Genomic DNA, 13,501 nt, shown 5'->3' on the forward strand with positions numbered 1-13,501 from the left:
GGGGTAAATTTACTAAAGCTTCTGTAACAGAATTGGTGATGTTGCCCATAGCAACCAAGCAGATGCTGTCTATCATTTTCTAACAGGCAACATAGAAATGATAGCATCTGATTAGTTGCAATATCACCATTTCTGTTTTAGAAGCTTTAGTATTATTAACCCCAAGTGACTGCTCATTTCCTGAACATACATGCAGCAGTTCCTCAGGTTTGAAGTGGGTGGGGATAACAACCTGCAGCTGGACAGGTAGCAATGTACCAATTTGGAAAAGGCTGCAACATACACACTATGGGGGGGGGGGGGAATTCAATTGTTTGTAAAGTTGGTTGGGTGTCTTTTTTTTTTTTTGTCTATTAGATAGGAAAACAGACACCCAACTGACTTTTCAATTAACCCCCCTATGAGGTTAATGAGGACTGGGCCGCATGCGAGGAGGAGAAGAGTCATCAGGAGACGAGCCTGAAACCAGTCTCTACTAGTAATAACCCTTTCAGATATGCGTGCCAGGTGTAAAACCCAGAAAATTCCCGGGTCTCAGCCCCCTACTCTAGTAAAAAGAGAAGGGTCTCTTTCATTCACACAAGAATCCCAAGATGATGCACGTTCGCTTGCAGAAAAAGAAAAATATTTGGAGTCCTCACATCACTTCTCTAAAGCTGCAGTTCAGTACACGTGTCCTAGAGAAAGCACTAAATTCTTAACTACATTAAATTGCTGGAAACAATACAAGGAACCAGTTTGTTTACCAAAATCAAATCCAGTTCCAATTTTCTTGTTTTATTTGCATCAGTATAGTGGTACAGTGTTCATGAGATTGCCAGATCTCCAACAAAGATCATTATACTTACCAGGTTTTTGGTTTACTGCTGTTTATTTAAGTCTGCATTTTGAGATTACAATACATACAGTACGTCAGCCAATTACATCAAGATGCCAGGCTATTATCTGGGTATCCTTGCCATGTTCCAAGAAAATTTACAGTCAAATATATAGTTTGTTTTGTTTATACAGAATACACAGAAAGTGTCAAAAGTCAGTTTTACAAGCCAAAAAGATATCCACTTGTATGGTCCTTTTCATGAAAAAGATAAAAGAAACAAAAAAAACCTTTATATAAACAGTTTATTTAATCTAAACAGCAACACGGACAGAACGCCATATAAACACAAAAAGGAAGTGATGCAGAAGCAAGACGCTGACTGACCGAATCTCAGGCTCTAGGTTGACATACAACCTAGTTTCTGAAAGACCTAGAAGGAAATTTAGGGGAGGGGAGGGGGTGGAAATTATGGACATTGGTTTTAAGTACAGCCAGCTATAGGCTAGATATAATTCTAAACATTTGTTTAAAGCATGCCTGCATCGGATAGCAAAAAACAAAAAACAAAAAAAAAATGAAAAAAAAAAAATAAAAAAAAATAAAATAAAAACAAAAAACTATAGATTACTAGTGGATTTATAGAAGTATAAAAGTTTATAATTTTACAGCAGTTGAAATACGGACATCAATATTAAAATAAAAGCAAGTTTTACATCATAACAATCAAAATACAAAAAGACTGAAGGAAGAGACCCTGTATGAAAAAACTGGGTGGGGGATATTCAGCAAATTTAGAGATTTATACAAGTGGCGAAAATGGAAAATGGCACACATATAACCCCCTCCCCTAAGTGACTTATTTATAGTTAGCATCATTCAAATTTTGCAAAAAAATTTTGTTTTTGTAAACAAGTTCTTGCCTAACCAATCCCTTCCTCTTTTTTTTTTTATTTTGTTTTTTTTTGTGTTTTTTTTTCTTCTTTTTTATTGTAAGATGCCGCATGACTGAAGCTTATGATGGCGCAAACTTCTTGGCTTGTGCTCTGACTCTTTTTTCGTATTCAACTCTGTTTTGGCTGGGAAAAAAATAAATAAACAAATCTAGGGTTAATGGCAATTCACACACCAGAGACCAATAAAGAAAATGTAACACGATTTTACCAAAATTGTCGACAAATCCCGAGCACCAGGTCGCCATAGTGACCGGATTTGCAGAGACCCCAGGCAGTCAGTGATGAAAGGGATGTTTGATTTAGAAATGCAACTCCGATCTGTTCACTCTATGCTGCAGGACTAACACATCCAGACGTGGTCTGCAATTGGAGGAGCAGTTCTAAAACTTCTGCAGGTCCTGCAGGATGCGCAGCAAAATTTATTGGCAATAGATTCCTTGAGACAACTACTGATCTTTTTCAAAGCCACCTAAAGATAAAAGGGGGAATTCCACCACTTTTCATGTAATGAAGATACAGAAGACCGGAAACTAGAAACCAACCAGAGACTAAAGGTGGGTACACACTAATAGATATATCTGCAGATCAATTGATCTGCAGATATATCTATGTACGGATCGGGCAGTGTGCTGTGCATACACACAGCCCGATCCGTCAGGTGACTGACATCATGAACTGGGCGGGCGCTCGCGCCCGCTCAGTTCACCTGTCAATCACCGCCGGCCGCCGCAGCATGTGTACGGGCGGTCGGACGACCGCCCCGTACACACAGCGACACGCCAATATATCGTTAGATATATTGGCTGTGCTGCGCGGCCGACGCGATACGTCTGTGAACGACGGAGTTCACAGACGTATCGCCCGTACACACTGGCCGATGGTCCCGCGATGTATCGGCCGTTCAAGAGAACGGCCGATACATCGACCAGTGTGTACGGGCCTTAAGATACGTTGCAAGTGGTTTTGAGCTTAAATTTAAAAAAGTCCCACTGCAATTAACACCAATGCCTGAAATGTCCTGGTCCAAGGACAGTAGGGAATTAGAAACCGAACAACTAAAAAGATGTTCACTGTAAACTTAGAGGTTCTCAAATGCGGTCCTCAAGACACCCCAATGGTCCAGGTTTTAAGTATATCCATGCTAGGCCACAGGTGACTTACTTAGCACCTCCATCAATTTGATTTTACCATCTGTGCCGAGCCATGACTATACCTAAAACTTGGACAGTTGGGGTGCCTTGAGTTCTGAGTTTAAGAACCTATGGTAAACAATGAGATTACCAGCCATGGAAGTTGAAAATGAAGGTATGTGGAAGTACAGACAAGAGGTCAAGCATGCTGCACACTCGGATCATCCACAGCAACTATACCCCTTTGCTTAGACCAGAGATTCCCAACCACACGCCTGACGGCACACTCCATCATTTTTTTGGGTCGACCCGACAATCGAACAATTGTTTCAAGAAATTGTTGGCACTAATATCTGAGCTACACACAATATATATTTATTATTATTTTTTCTTCCTTTTTTTTTTTTTTTTTTTAAATTAAAGTTACCAATTTTCTGCCACATCACATTGCATTTGCATATGTCCACCCACAAGGAGGATGTCCTAGTGACAGGAAAAATGAGAATTTACTCACCGGTAATTCTATTTCTCGTAGTCCGTAGTGGATGCTGGGAACTCCGTAAGGACCATGGGGAATAGCAGGCTCCGAAGGAGGCTGGGCACTCTAGAAAGATTTCAGACTACCTGGTGTGCACTGGCTCCTCCCACTATGACCCTCCTCCAAGCCTCAGTTAGGATACTGTGCCCGGACGAGCGTACACAATAAGGAAGGATTTTGAATCCCGGGTAAGACTCATACCAGCCACACCAATCACACCGTACAACTCGTGATATGAAACCCAGTTAACAGTATGAAACAACTGAGCCTCTCAACAGATGGCTCAATAACCCGATTTAGTTAACAATAACTATGTACAAGTATTGCAGATAAACCGCACTTGGGATGGGCGCCCAGCATCCACTACGGACTACGAGAAATAGAATTACCGGTGAGTAAATTCTTATTTTCTCTGACGTCCTAGTGGATGCTGGGAACTCCGTAAGGACCATGGGGATTATACCAAAGCTCCCAAACGGGCGGGAGAGTGCGGATGACTCTGCAACACCGAATGAGAGAACTCCAGGTCCTCCTCAGCCAGGGTATCAAATTTATAGAATTTTGCAAACGTGTTTGCCCCTGACCAAGTAGTAGCTCGGCAAAGTTGTAAAGCCGAGACCCCTCGGGCAGCCGCCCAAGATGAGCCCACCTTCCTTGTGGAATGGGCATTGACAGATTTTGGCTGTGGCAGGCCTGCCACAGAATGTGCAAGTTGAATTGTACTACAAATCCAACGAGCAATAGTCTGCTTAGAAGCAGGAGCACCCAGCTTGTTGGGTGCATATAGGATAAACAGCGAGTCAGATTTTCTGACTCCAGCCGTCCTGGAAACATATTTTCAGGGCCCTGACCACGTCTAACAACTTGGAGTCCTCCAAGTCCCTAGTGGCCGCAGGCACCACAATAGGCTGGTTCAAATGAAACGCTGACACCACCTTAGGGAGAAACTGGGGACGAGTCCTCAATTCTGCCCTATCCATATGGAAAATCAGATAAGGGCTTTTATAAGACAAAGCCGCCAATTCTGATACTCGCCTGGCAGAAGCCAAGGCCAATAACATGACCACCTTCCACGTGAGATATTTCAGATCCACGGTTTTTAGTGGTTCAAACCAATGTGATTTTAAGAAACAACACCACGTTGAGATCCCAAGGTGCCACAGGAGGCACATATGGGGGCTGAATATGCAGCACTCCCTTTACAAATGTCTGAACTTCAGGTACTGAAGCTAGTTCTTTCTGAAAGAAAATCGATAGAGCCGAGATCTGTACCTTAATGGAACCCAGTTTTAGGCCCATATCCACTCCTGCTTGCAGGAAATGCAGAAATCGACCTAGTTGAAATTCCTCAGTTGGGGCCTTTTCGGCCTCACACCAAGCAACATATTTCCGCCATATGCGGTGATAATGATTTGCTGTAACCTCTTTCCTGGCTTTAATAAGCGTAGGAATGACTTCCTCCGGAATGCCCTTTTCTTTCAGGATCCGGCGTTCAACCGCCATGCCGTCAAACGCAGCCGCGGTAAGTCTTGGAACAGACAGGGCCCCTGCTGTAGCAGGTCTTGTCTTAGCGGCAGAGGCCACGGGTCCTCTGAGATCATCTCTTGAAGTTCCGGGTACCATGTTCTTCTTGGCCAATCCGGAACCACGAGAATTGTGTTTACTCCTCGCTTTCTTATTATTCTCAATACCTTTGGTATGAGAGGCAGCGGAGGGAACACATAAACTGACTGGTACACCCACGGTGTCACCAGAGCGTCCACAGCTATCGCTTGAGGGTCTCTTGACCTGGCGCAATACCTCTCTAGTTTTTTGTTTAGGCGGGACGCCATCATGTCCACCTGTGGACGACCCCACTGATGTACAATCATTTGGAAGACTTCTGGATGAAGTCCCCACTCTCCCGGGTGGAAGTCGTGTCTGCTGAGGAAGTCTGCTTCCCAGTTGTCCACTCCCGGAATGAACACTGCTGACAGTGCTAGTACATGATTTTCCGCCCATCGGAGAATTCTTGTGGCTTCTGTCATTGCCATCCTGCTTCTTGTGCCGCCCTGTCGATTCACATGGGCGACTGCCGTGATGTTGTCTGACTGGATCAGCACCGGCTGGTGTAGGAGCAGGGATTTTGCTTGACTTAGGGCATTGTAGATGGCCCTTAGTTCCAGAATATTTATGTGAAGGGAAGTCTCCTGACTTGTCCATAGTCCTTGGAAGTTTCTTCCCTTTGTGACTGCCCCCCAGCCTCGCAGGCTGGCATCCGTGGTCACCAGGACCCAGTCCTGAATGCCGAATCTGCGACCCTCCAGAAGATGGAATTGGTAATGGCAATCCTGTACCACAAATCTGAGGTACTCCTGGAGAGGATGGTAAATGGGGACATGCAGGTAAGCATCCTTGATGTCCAGGGAAACCATGTAATCCCCCTCGTCCAGGCTTGCAATAACCGCCCTGAGCGATTCCATCTTGAACTTGAATTTTTTTATGTACATGTTCAAGGACTTCAAATTTAAAATGGGTCTCACCGAACCGTCCGGCTTCGGTACCACAAATAGTGTGGAATAGTAACCCCGGCCTTGTTGAAGTAGGGGTACCTTGATTATCACCTGCTGGGAATACAGCTTGTGAATTGCCGCTAGCACCGCCTCCCTGTCTGAGGGAGCAATCGGCAAGGCAGATTTTAGGAACCGGTGGGGTGGAGCCGCCTCGAATTCCAGCATGTATCCCTGAGATACTACTTGAAGGATCCAGGGATCCACCTGTGAGCGAGCCCACTGATCGCTGAAATTTCTGAGGCGGGCCCCCACCGTACCTGGCTCCACCTGTGGAGCCCCACCGTCATGCGGCGGACTTGGAAGAGGAAGCGGGGGAGGACTTTTGTTCCTGGGAACCTGCTGTCTGTTGCAGCCTTTTTCCCCTACCTCTGCCTCTAGACAGAAAAGACTCTCCTTTTCCACGCTTGCTTTTCTGGGTCCGAAAGGACTGAACCTGATAAAATGGCGCCTTCTTAGGCGGTGAGGGAACATGGGGTAAAAATGCTGACTTCCCAGACGTTGCTGTGGAAACTAGGTCGGAGAGACCATCCCCAAATAATTCCTCCCCTTTATAAGGCAAAACTTCCATGTGCCTCTTGGAATCTGCATCTCCCGTCCACTGACGAGTCCATAAGCATCTCCTAGCAGAGATAGACAATGCACTTACTTTAGATGCCAGCCGGCAAATTTCCCTCTGTGCATCTCTCATATATAAGACTGAATCTTTTATATGGTCAATCGTTAGCAGAACAGTGTCTCTGTCTAGTGTGTCAATATTTTCTGACAGTTTTTCTGACCATGCAGCGGCAGCACTGCACATCCAAGCTGACGCAATAGCTGGTCTAAGTATAATGCCTGAGTGTGTGTATACAGACTTCAGGATTGCCTCCTGCTTTCTATCAGCAGGCTCCTTAAGGGCGGCCGTATCCTGAGAGGGTAGTGCCACCTTTTTTGACAAACGTGTGAGCGCTTTATCCACCCTAGGTGGTGTTTCCCAACGTGACCTATCCTCTGGCGGGAAAGGGAACGCCATTAGTACCTTCTTAGGAATTACAAATTTTTTATCAGGGAAAAGCCACGCTTCTTCACACACTTCATTTAGTTCATCTGATGGGGGAAAAACTACGGGTAGTTTTTTCTCCCCAAACATAATACCCTTTTTTGTGGTACCTGGATGTAAATCAGAAATGTTTAACACCTCTTTCATTGCCTCAATCATGCAGTGAATGGCCCTGACAGGCATTAGGTTTGACTCATCGTCGTCGACACTGTTATCAGTATCCGTGTCGACATCCGGGTCTGCAAACTGAGGTAGCGGGCGTTTTAGAGCCCCTGACGACCCCTGAGGCACCTGGACAGGCACGAGCTGAGATCCCGGCTGTCCCACATTTGGCATGTCGTCAAATTTCTTATGTAAAGAATCTATACGTGCACTCATTTCTTTCCATAAGTTCATCCACTCGGGTGTCTGCCCCGCAGGGGGTGACGTCCCTTCAAAATGCATCTGCTCCGCCTCCACCTCATTATCCTCATCAAACATGTCGACACAGCCGTACCGACACACCCCACACACACAGGGAATGCTCAACAGAGGACAGGACCCACAAAAAGCCCTTTGGGGGGACAGAGTGAGAGTATGCCAGCACACACCAGAGCGCTATATATATATATATATATATATATATATATATATATATATATATATATATATATATATATATATATATATATATATATATATACATACATACATACATACAGGGACTAACTGAGTTATGTCCCTAATAGCTGCTTTTCATATAATATATGTATATATACTGCCAAATTTAATGCCCCCCCTCTCTTTTCCCTCTTACTGTTACTGTATATTGCAGGGAAGAGCCAGGGAGCTTCCTTCCAGCCGAGCTGTGAGGGAAAAATGGCGCCAGTGTGCTGAGGAGATAGGCTCCGCCCCTTTTTCGCGGCCTATTCTCCCGCTTTTTATGGAATTCTGGCAGGGGTATTTACCTCATATATAGCCTCTGGGGCTATATATTGAGGTATTTTAGCCAGCCAAGGTGTTATTATTGCTGCCTCAGGGCGCCCCCCCCCCAGCGCCCAGCACCCTGCACCCTCAGTGACCGGAGTGTGAAGTGTGAGAGGAGCAATGGCGCACAGCTGCAGTGCTGTGCGCTACCTTGGTGAAGACAGAGTCTTCATGCCGCCGATTTTCCGGACCATCTTCTTGCTTCTGGCTCTGTAAGGGGGACGGCGGCGCGGCTCCGGGACCGAACACCAAGGACTGGGCCTGCGGTCGATCCCTCTGGAGCTAATGGTGTCCAGTAGCCTAAGAAGCCCAATCCGGCTGCAAGCAGGCGAGTTCGCTTCTTCTCCCCTTAGTCCCTCGCTGCAGTGAGCCTGTTGCCAGCAGGTCTCACTGAAAATAAAAAACCTAAGTCTATTCTTTCTAAGAGCTCAGGAGAACCCCTAGTGTGCATCCAACCTCGGCCGGGCACGAATTCTAACTGAGGCTTGGAGGAGGGTCATAGTGGGAGGAGCCAGTGCACACCAGGTAGTCTGAAATCTTTCTAGAGTGCCCAGCCTCCTTCGGAGCCCGCTATTCCCCATGGTCCTTACGGAGTTCCCAGCATCCACTAGGACGTCAGAGAAACATAGGAAATATGGCCAGATTATTGCGAATGCACACACAGGTTGAACACGATGGGCAATTTGCCTCTATTCAACCTCAAATGCTATGTTACTATGTTACACTGCTCGATATTGGGAAGTTGTGGGTGAGACTCTTGGTTTGGGACGACAGATCGGAAAATCGATAGTTCGTGTGTGGGCAAGATGTTTCAGAATTATTGTTGAAACGGTAGTTTGTACACACTATACAATAACGTAATGTCGTTCTCCAAATTATTGGCAAATCGGGCCAATAATTGTATAATTATATACTTAAATCAGAAAACTAATCTGTGTTCGCCCAGGCAGCCATGACACACTTGGGACTGCTCAGACCAAAAGCTTAGGTTAGATCACCTATTGCAGAATACAAAAAGGAAAAACAGATTGCAAATAATAAAGTGCCTGGAACAGAGGTGCAATGGGGCAAGAGCTATTTTTTTTTTTCTAAATGCAGAGTCACTTAACAGGCCGACAGCCAAGATAGCACACATCAGAAGAGATGGAACACAGATGACAAGGATTCAGGCATCGAGGCTACAATTACAGAATACTAGTGCGAGCATACCAGATCATGCAGTTGCCCTGTTAGGTTTAGGATCATAGAATATATACATTTTCCGTTCACAGATTATATATTGCTTTTGCTACATGTCCTTAATGGAAGCCATTTTGTCCTTTTAGTGGCTCTATAGCACAGTGTGGTTTCTTAAGGTGTGTACACATGGTGAGATCCCTGCTATGTTCGATTTTGACTATGCGATTTCCCTTGAACTCCCCCAGAGCCCAGATAGCACAGATAGTCAAAATCTGTACAATCTGTGCTTGAGATTTTGTCTATGTACGATTTTAACTAAGTGCCAATTTTTACTATACTTTGTACTAGATTGTACACTAGATAGTCAAGATAGACTGTGCAGGCAAATCAATCTAGCCTTACGATACCGACCCCACGGGAGCGCGCATCGGGATCGAATCTGTATCGCAAGCTGCCTAGACATGAGATATGAACTAACTTTGCACCCTACATCCAAGCTCTGGCGCAATCTTGTCAGTTCCAGCTACGCAACAATGCTCGCATCAGGCCATTTCTCTCCCAGAGTGCAACTAAACTTATCATCCACTCACTGGTCATTTCACGACTCGACTACTGCAATGTGCTCCTCACTGGCCTCACTTGCTCCCACATCGCTCCCCTCCAATCTGTCCTCAACTCTGCAGCTAGGCTCATCTTCCTCTCTCGCCGCTCCACTTCTGCCACTCCCCTTCAACAAAATCTACACTGGCTCCCATTCCCCTACAGAATCCTCTTCAAACTCCTCACCCTCACATACAAGGCCATCTCTAATTCCACTGCTCCCTACATCTCCAACCTCCTCTCCCTTCATACTCCCTCCCGCCCACTACGGTCGGCTGATGACCGTCGCCTCTCCTCTGCCTTGGTCACTGCTTCCCATGCACGAGTTCAGGATTTTGCCCGTGCTGCACCCCTTCAGTGGAATGCGCTCCCCCGCTCCATTAGACTCTCCCCGACCTTGCAAAGCTTCAAACGGGCATTGAAAACCCACCTATTTATCAAAGTGTACCCCTCCAATGCATAACCTAGTCCTTAGGCTGCTCCTCCATCCCCCTGCCCCATGCCTTGGACATCTCTGCTTTGCTCGCATACCACCATCAAGCTTCTACCTGCTTGCTTGCACCTCATGTCATCTGTCTGTTGCCCCTCCCCACTAGATTGTTAGCTCTTCAGAGCAGGGCCCTCTTTCCTCTTGTCTAAGCCCTCTTCTTGACACATTTCACTCAGCGACCATCTTTACCTGCTTTTTCTCCTGCTGGTAAAGGCTCATCTCTATCTATGGCCGCCAGCCCCAAGTAGTACAATGATTACTCATTCGCTACTTACATCTTAGCTGTATTATGTTTTGAGAATTGTGTTGCTCTTTGTTACCTGCACTCCATTTTTGTTATTTATTTACTGTTATGCTAAGTTTTGTCGCCCTGTACTGTCCTTTGTACGGCGCTGCGAAACACTTGTGGCGCCCTATAAATAAACTGTAATAATAATAATAAATAATAACTTTTCATAAGATTTTGACTATACAGTATAGTCAAAATCTTACAGATTTATCTCACCGTGTGTACACACCCTTATAGGCCCTACACACATGCCGATATTCTGAAAGATATGAACGATCTCGTTCATAAATGAACGAGAACTCGTTCATATCTTTCAGTGTGGAGACTCCAGCGATGAACGATGCGCGTCCCCGCGCTCGTTCATCGCTGATCTCCCGTCGGCTGTGCATGCAGGCCAATATGGACGATCTCGTCCATATTTGCCTGCACTTCAATGCAGCCGGGTGACGGGGGGAGTGAAGAAACTTCACTCCCCCCGTCACTGCCCCCCCGCCACCGGGTTGCTCGTCGGCCGTCGGGCACCTCGGCGGCGCATCGCCGAGTGTGTAGGGCCCCTTAAACTATCTCGATGTTTTGTTTTATTTATTTGTTTACATACTGTATGCCCACATCAAATAGATTGTCCGGCTTTTAGAAGTGCACATCGGAAGTCTGCCATGTGTCTGACACCCAAGAGATACTGACCAGTAAATTGTGTATGCCTCTGCTTGAGCTGGATCTTGTATATTTGGTTCATTTAGAAGTTCTTGTATTCCTAACAAGATCTGGGGAGAGAGGGAAGGCATTAGCAGTGGCAGCTACCTTCCTGTTCATCCTCTCCTACTGAATGTCAGGCTTACCTGTTTAATTGTGATTGCTGGCCTCCAGTCCTTATCTTCTTCTAAGATAGACAGACACACTGTGCCTGAAGGATATACATTTGGATGGAATAAGGGAGGCTCAAATTTACCTATTGAAACAAAGAATTATCAGCAGGCAAGTCTGGGAAACATGAAGTTAGGGATACATAATGAATCATAAAACGGATTCACAAGACTAAAGCCGGGTACACCGACTAGGCCATAAATCACAGGCCTGTCAGCAGTTGTGTACACCAGATGTGTCTGTGAATGACATTTACAGACAGTCGGATGTGCTGCACAGCCGATCGTAGATATATCTATAGATATATTGTAGCATCTGGCTGTGTGTACAGGCGGCCCGCCGAGTCTCCTGTCCGACACATCGAGCGACCGATTGCAAGTATGTTTACTTACCAGAATCGGCCGCTCTGTCAACGCATCAGCAGATCCGCCGACATCCGTCTGCTGTGTACCCAGGCTTACATGTGCAAAAATTTACATCTTATGAACGGATTACATAGAATGTTTTGATCAGACTACATTAAAGCCAAGCAATACATAGGAGAAAGTAATTGGACCCACACAGATATTAATGTAAGTGTGGTGTAGGGGCAACAATTAGTTCTTGGTCAACTACTGTGCAAGTTTCTTAATGGCAAGAAGGCTGCAGACCATTTAAATACAGTATTTAGCACTAGTCCCATGACAGAAAATATCAGGGCTACCTATAGTTTAAGATGTATTCTTTAACTTCAGCCGATGCAGGGGCAGATTTATTAAGTCTGGTGAAGTGATAAAATGGAAGGTGATAAAGCACCTGCCAATCAGCTCTTAACTGCCATGTTGCAGGCTGGGTTTGAAAAATGACAGTTAGGAGCTGATTGGCTGGTGCGTTACCACCTTCCACTTTATCGCTTCACCAGGCTTAATAAATCTGCCCCTCCGTTACCATAGCTCAAAGAGTAGGACAAATGAAACCTAACACTACAAATCACATCCTCCCAGACACCTTTGCTTTGTGCTCTGCCTACGGGTGTTACGATGGGTGCATGTGCCCAAGTCCTACTTGATGAAAGAGCAAAATCTTTGGAAAATGTACAGTAATAGGCCCTACACACTCGGCGATGTGCAGCCGAGCTGCCCGACCGCCGATACGGGCGACCCGGCGGCGGGGGGGCAGTGAAGTTTCTTCACTCCCCCCCCGTCACCCGGCTCTGTAGACTTGCAGGCAAATATGGACGATCTCGTCCATATTGGCCTGCATGCACAGCCGACATAGCACCAGCGATGAACGAGCGCGGGGCCGCGCATCGTTCATCGCTGGTGCCTCCACACTGCACGATATGAACGTTATCTCGTTCATTAATGAACGAGATCGTTCATATCGTGCAGTGACATCGGCATGTGTGTAGGGCCCATAAGAGTCATCTACTTTGGGTACCCAAATCCGCTTCCAAGTTCAGCAACATTGCTATTCAGCAAAGGACAGAGGCCAAGAAAGATCAACCATAATTCGCTGTATTTACTACAGATAGTCTTTCTGGAGTAGCCGAGAGCTAGGATGGGCAACAGCTGGAGCGTCATGACATGCTGGATACACTTTATAGCTAGACATTTTAAAAGAAAATTTCACTTACATTTTGGAGGCGAGGAGGGATAATCATCCTTAAAAAGCATTCGTAGTTTAAATAATCCTCCTTCCCAAGGGGTCTGCAGAACACACAAGCAGAATAAGCACAATACATAACAAAGGTTGTGGTAAAGACAGTGGGGCAGAGAGGGGGTTAGGTGTCCTAAAAAGGGACCACAGATTTCCGGAAAGAGTTGTGATTAGAAGGCCACTCTAATCATAACTGCTTACTGAATGTTAACCGATAACTGTCTAATCAACTGTTGCGTGTAAAAGTGGGCTACTAATTATGGGTCCGCACCCACCTTGTGTATGGAGAATACAAAAAAAAAAAAAACCCACACACGTTCAAGAGTATGGAACCAATTCAATTGTGTCTGTGCGCCCCATCTCCTGTCTAAAGTGACGAGAGATCAGGGGGCATTATTAAAAAAAAATTCATAACGCATTTTGCGCTAAACCCATCAAAAGTA

At 45.7% G+C, this 13,501-nt stretch overlaps 1 protein-coding gene across 2 annotated transcripts in view; it reads right to left on the minus strand.

The window, feature by feature from the left end:
* Positions 1–737: 737 nt before the first annotated feature.
* The window catches only part of UBE2I (ubiquitin conjugating enzyme E2 I), a 67,138-nt gene continuing 54,374 nt past the window's right edge, over positions 738–13,501 (minus strand). For both annotated transcript variants that reach the window (XM_063934570.1, XM_063934571.1), the window contains 4 exons: positions 13,036–13,108; positions 11,396–11,505; positions 11,241–11,320; positions 738–1,896 (listed from right to left, as the gene is read on the minus strand). In XM_063934570.1, the coding sequence (XP_063790640.1) occupies positions 1,833–1,896; positions 11,241–11,320; positions 11,396–11,505; positions 13,036–13,108 (327 nt within the window). In that variant the 3' untranslated portion in view covers positions 738–1,832. The remainder of the gene's footprint in view (positions 1,897–11,240; positions 11,321–11,395; positions 11,506–13,035; positions 13,109–13,501) is intronic.

This window comes from Pseudophryne corroboree, chromosome 7, assembly GCF_028390025.1.
Source record: "Pseudophryne corroboree isolate aPseCor3 chromosome 7, aPseCor3.hap2, whole genome shotgun sequence".
In the NCBI taxonomy this organism is placed as follows: domain Eukaryota; kingdom Metazoa; phylum Chordata; class Amphibia; order Anura; family Myobatrachidae; genus Pseudophryne; species Pseudophryne corroboree.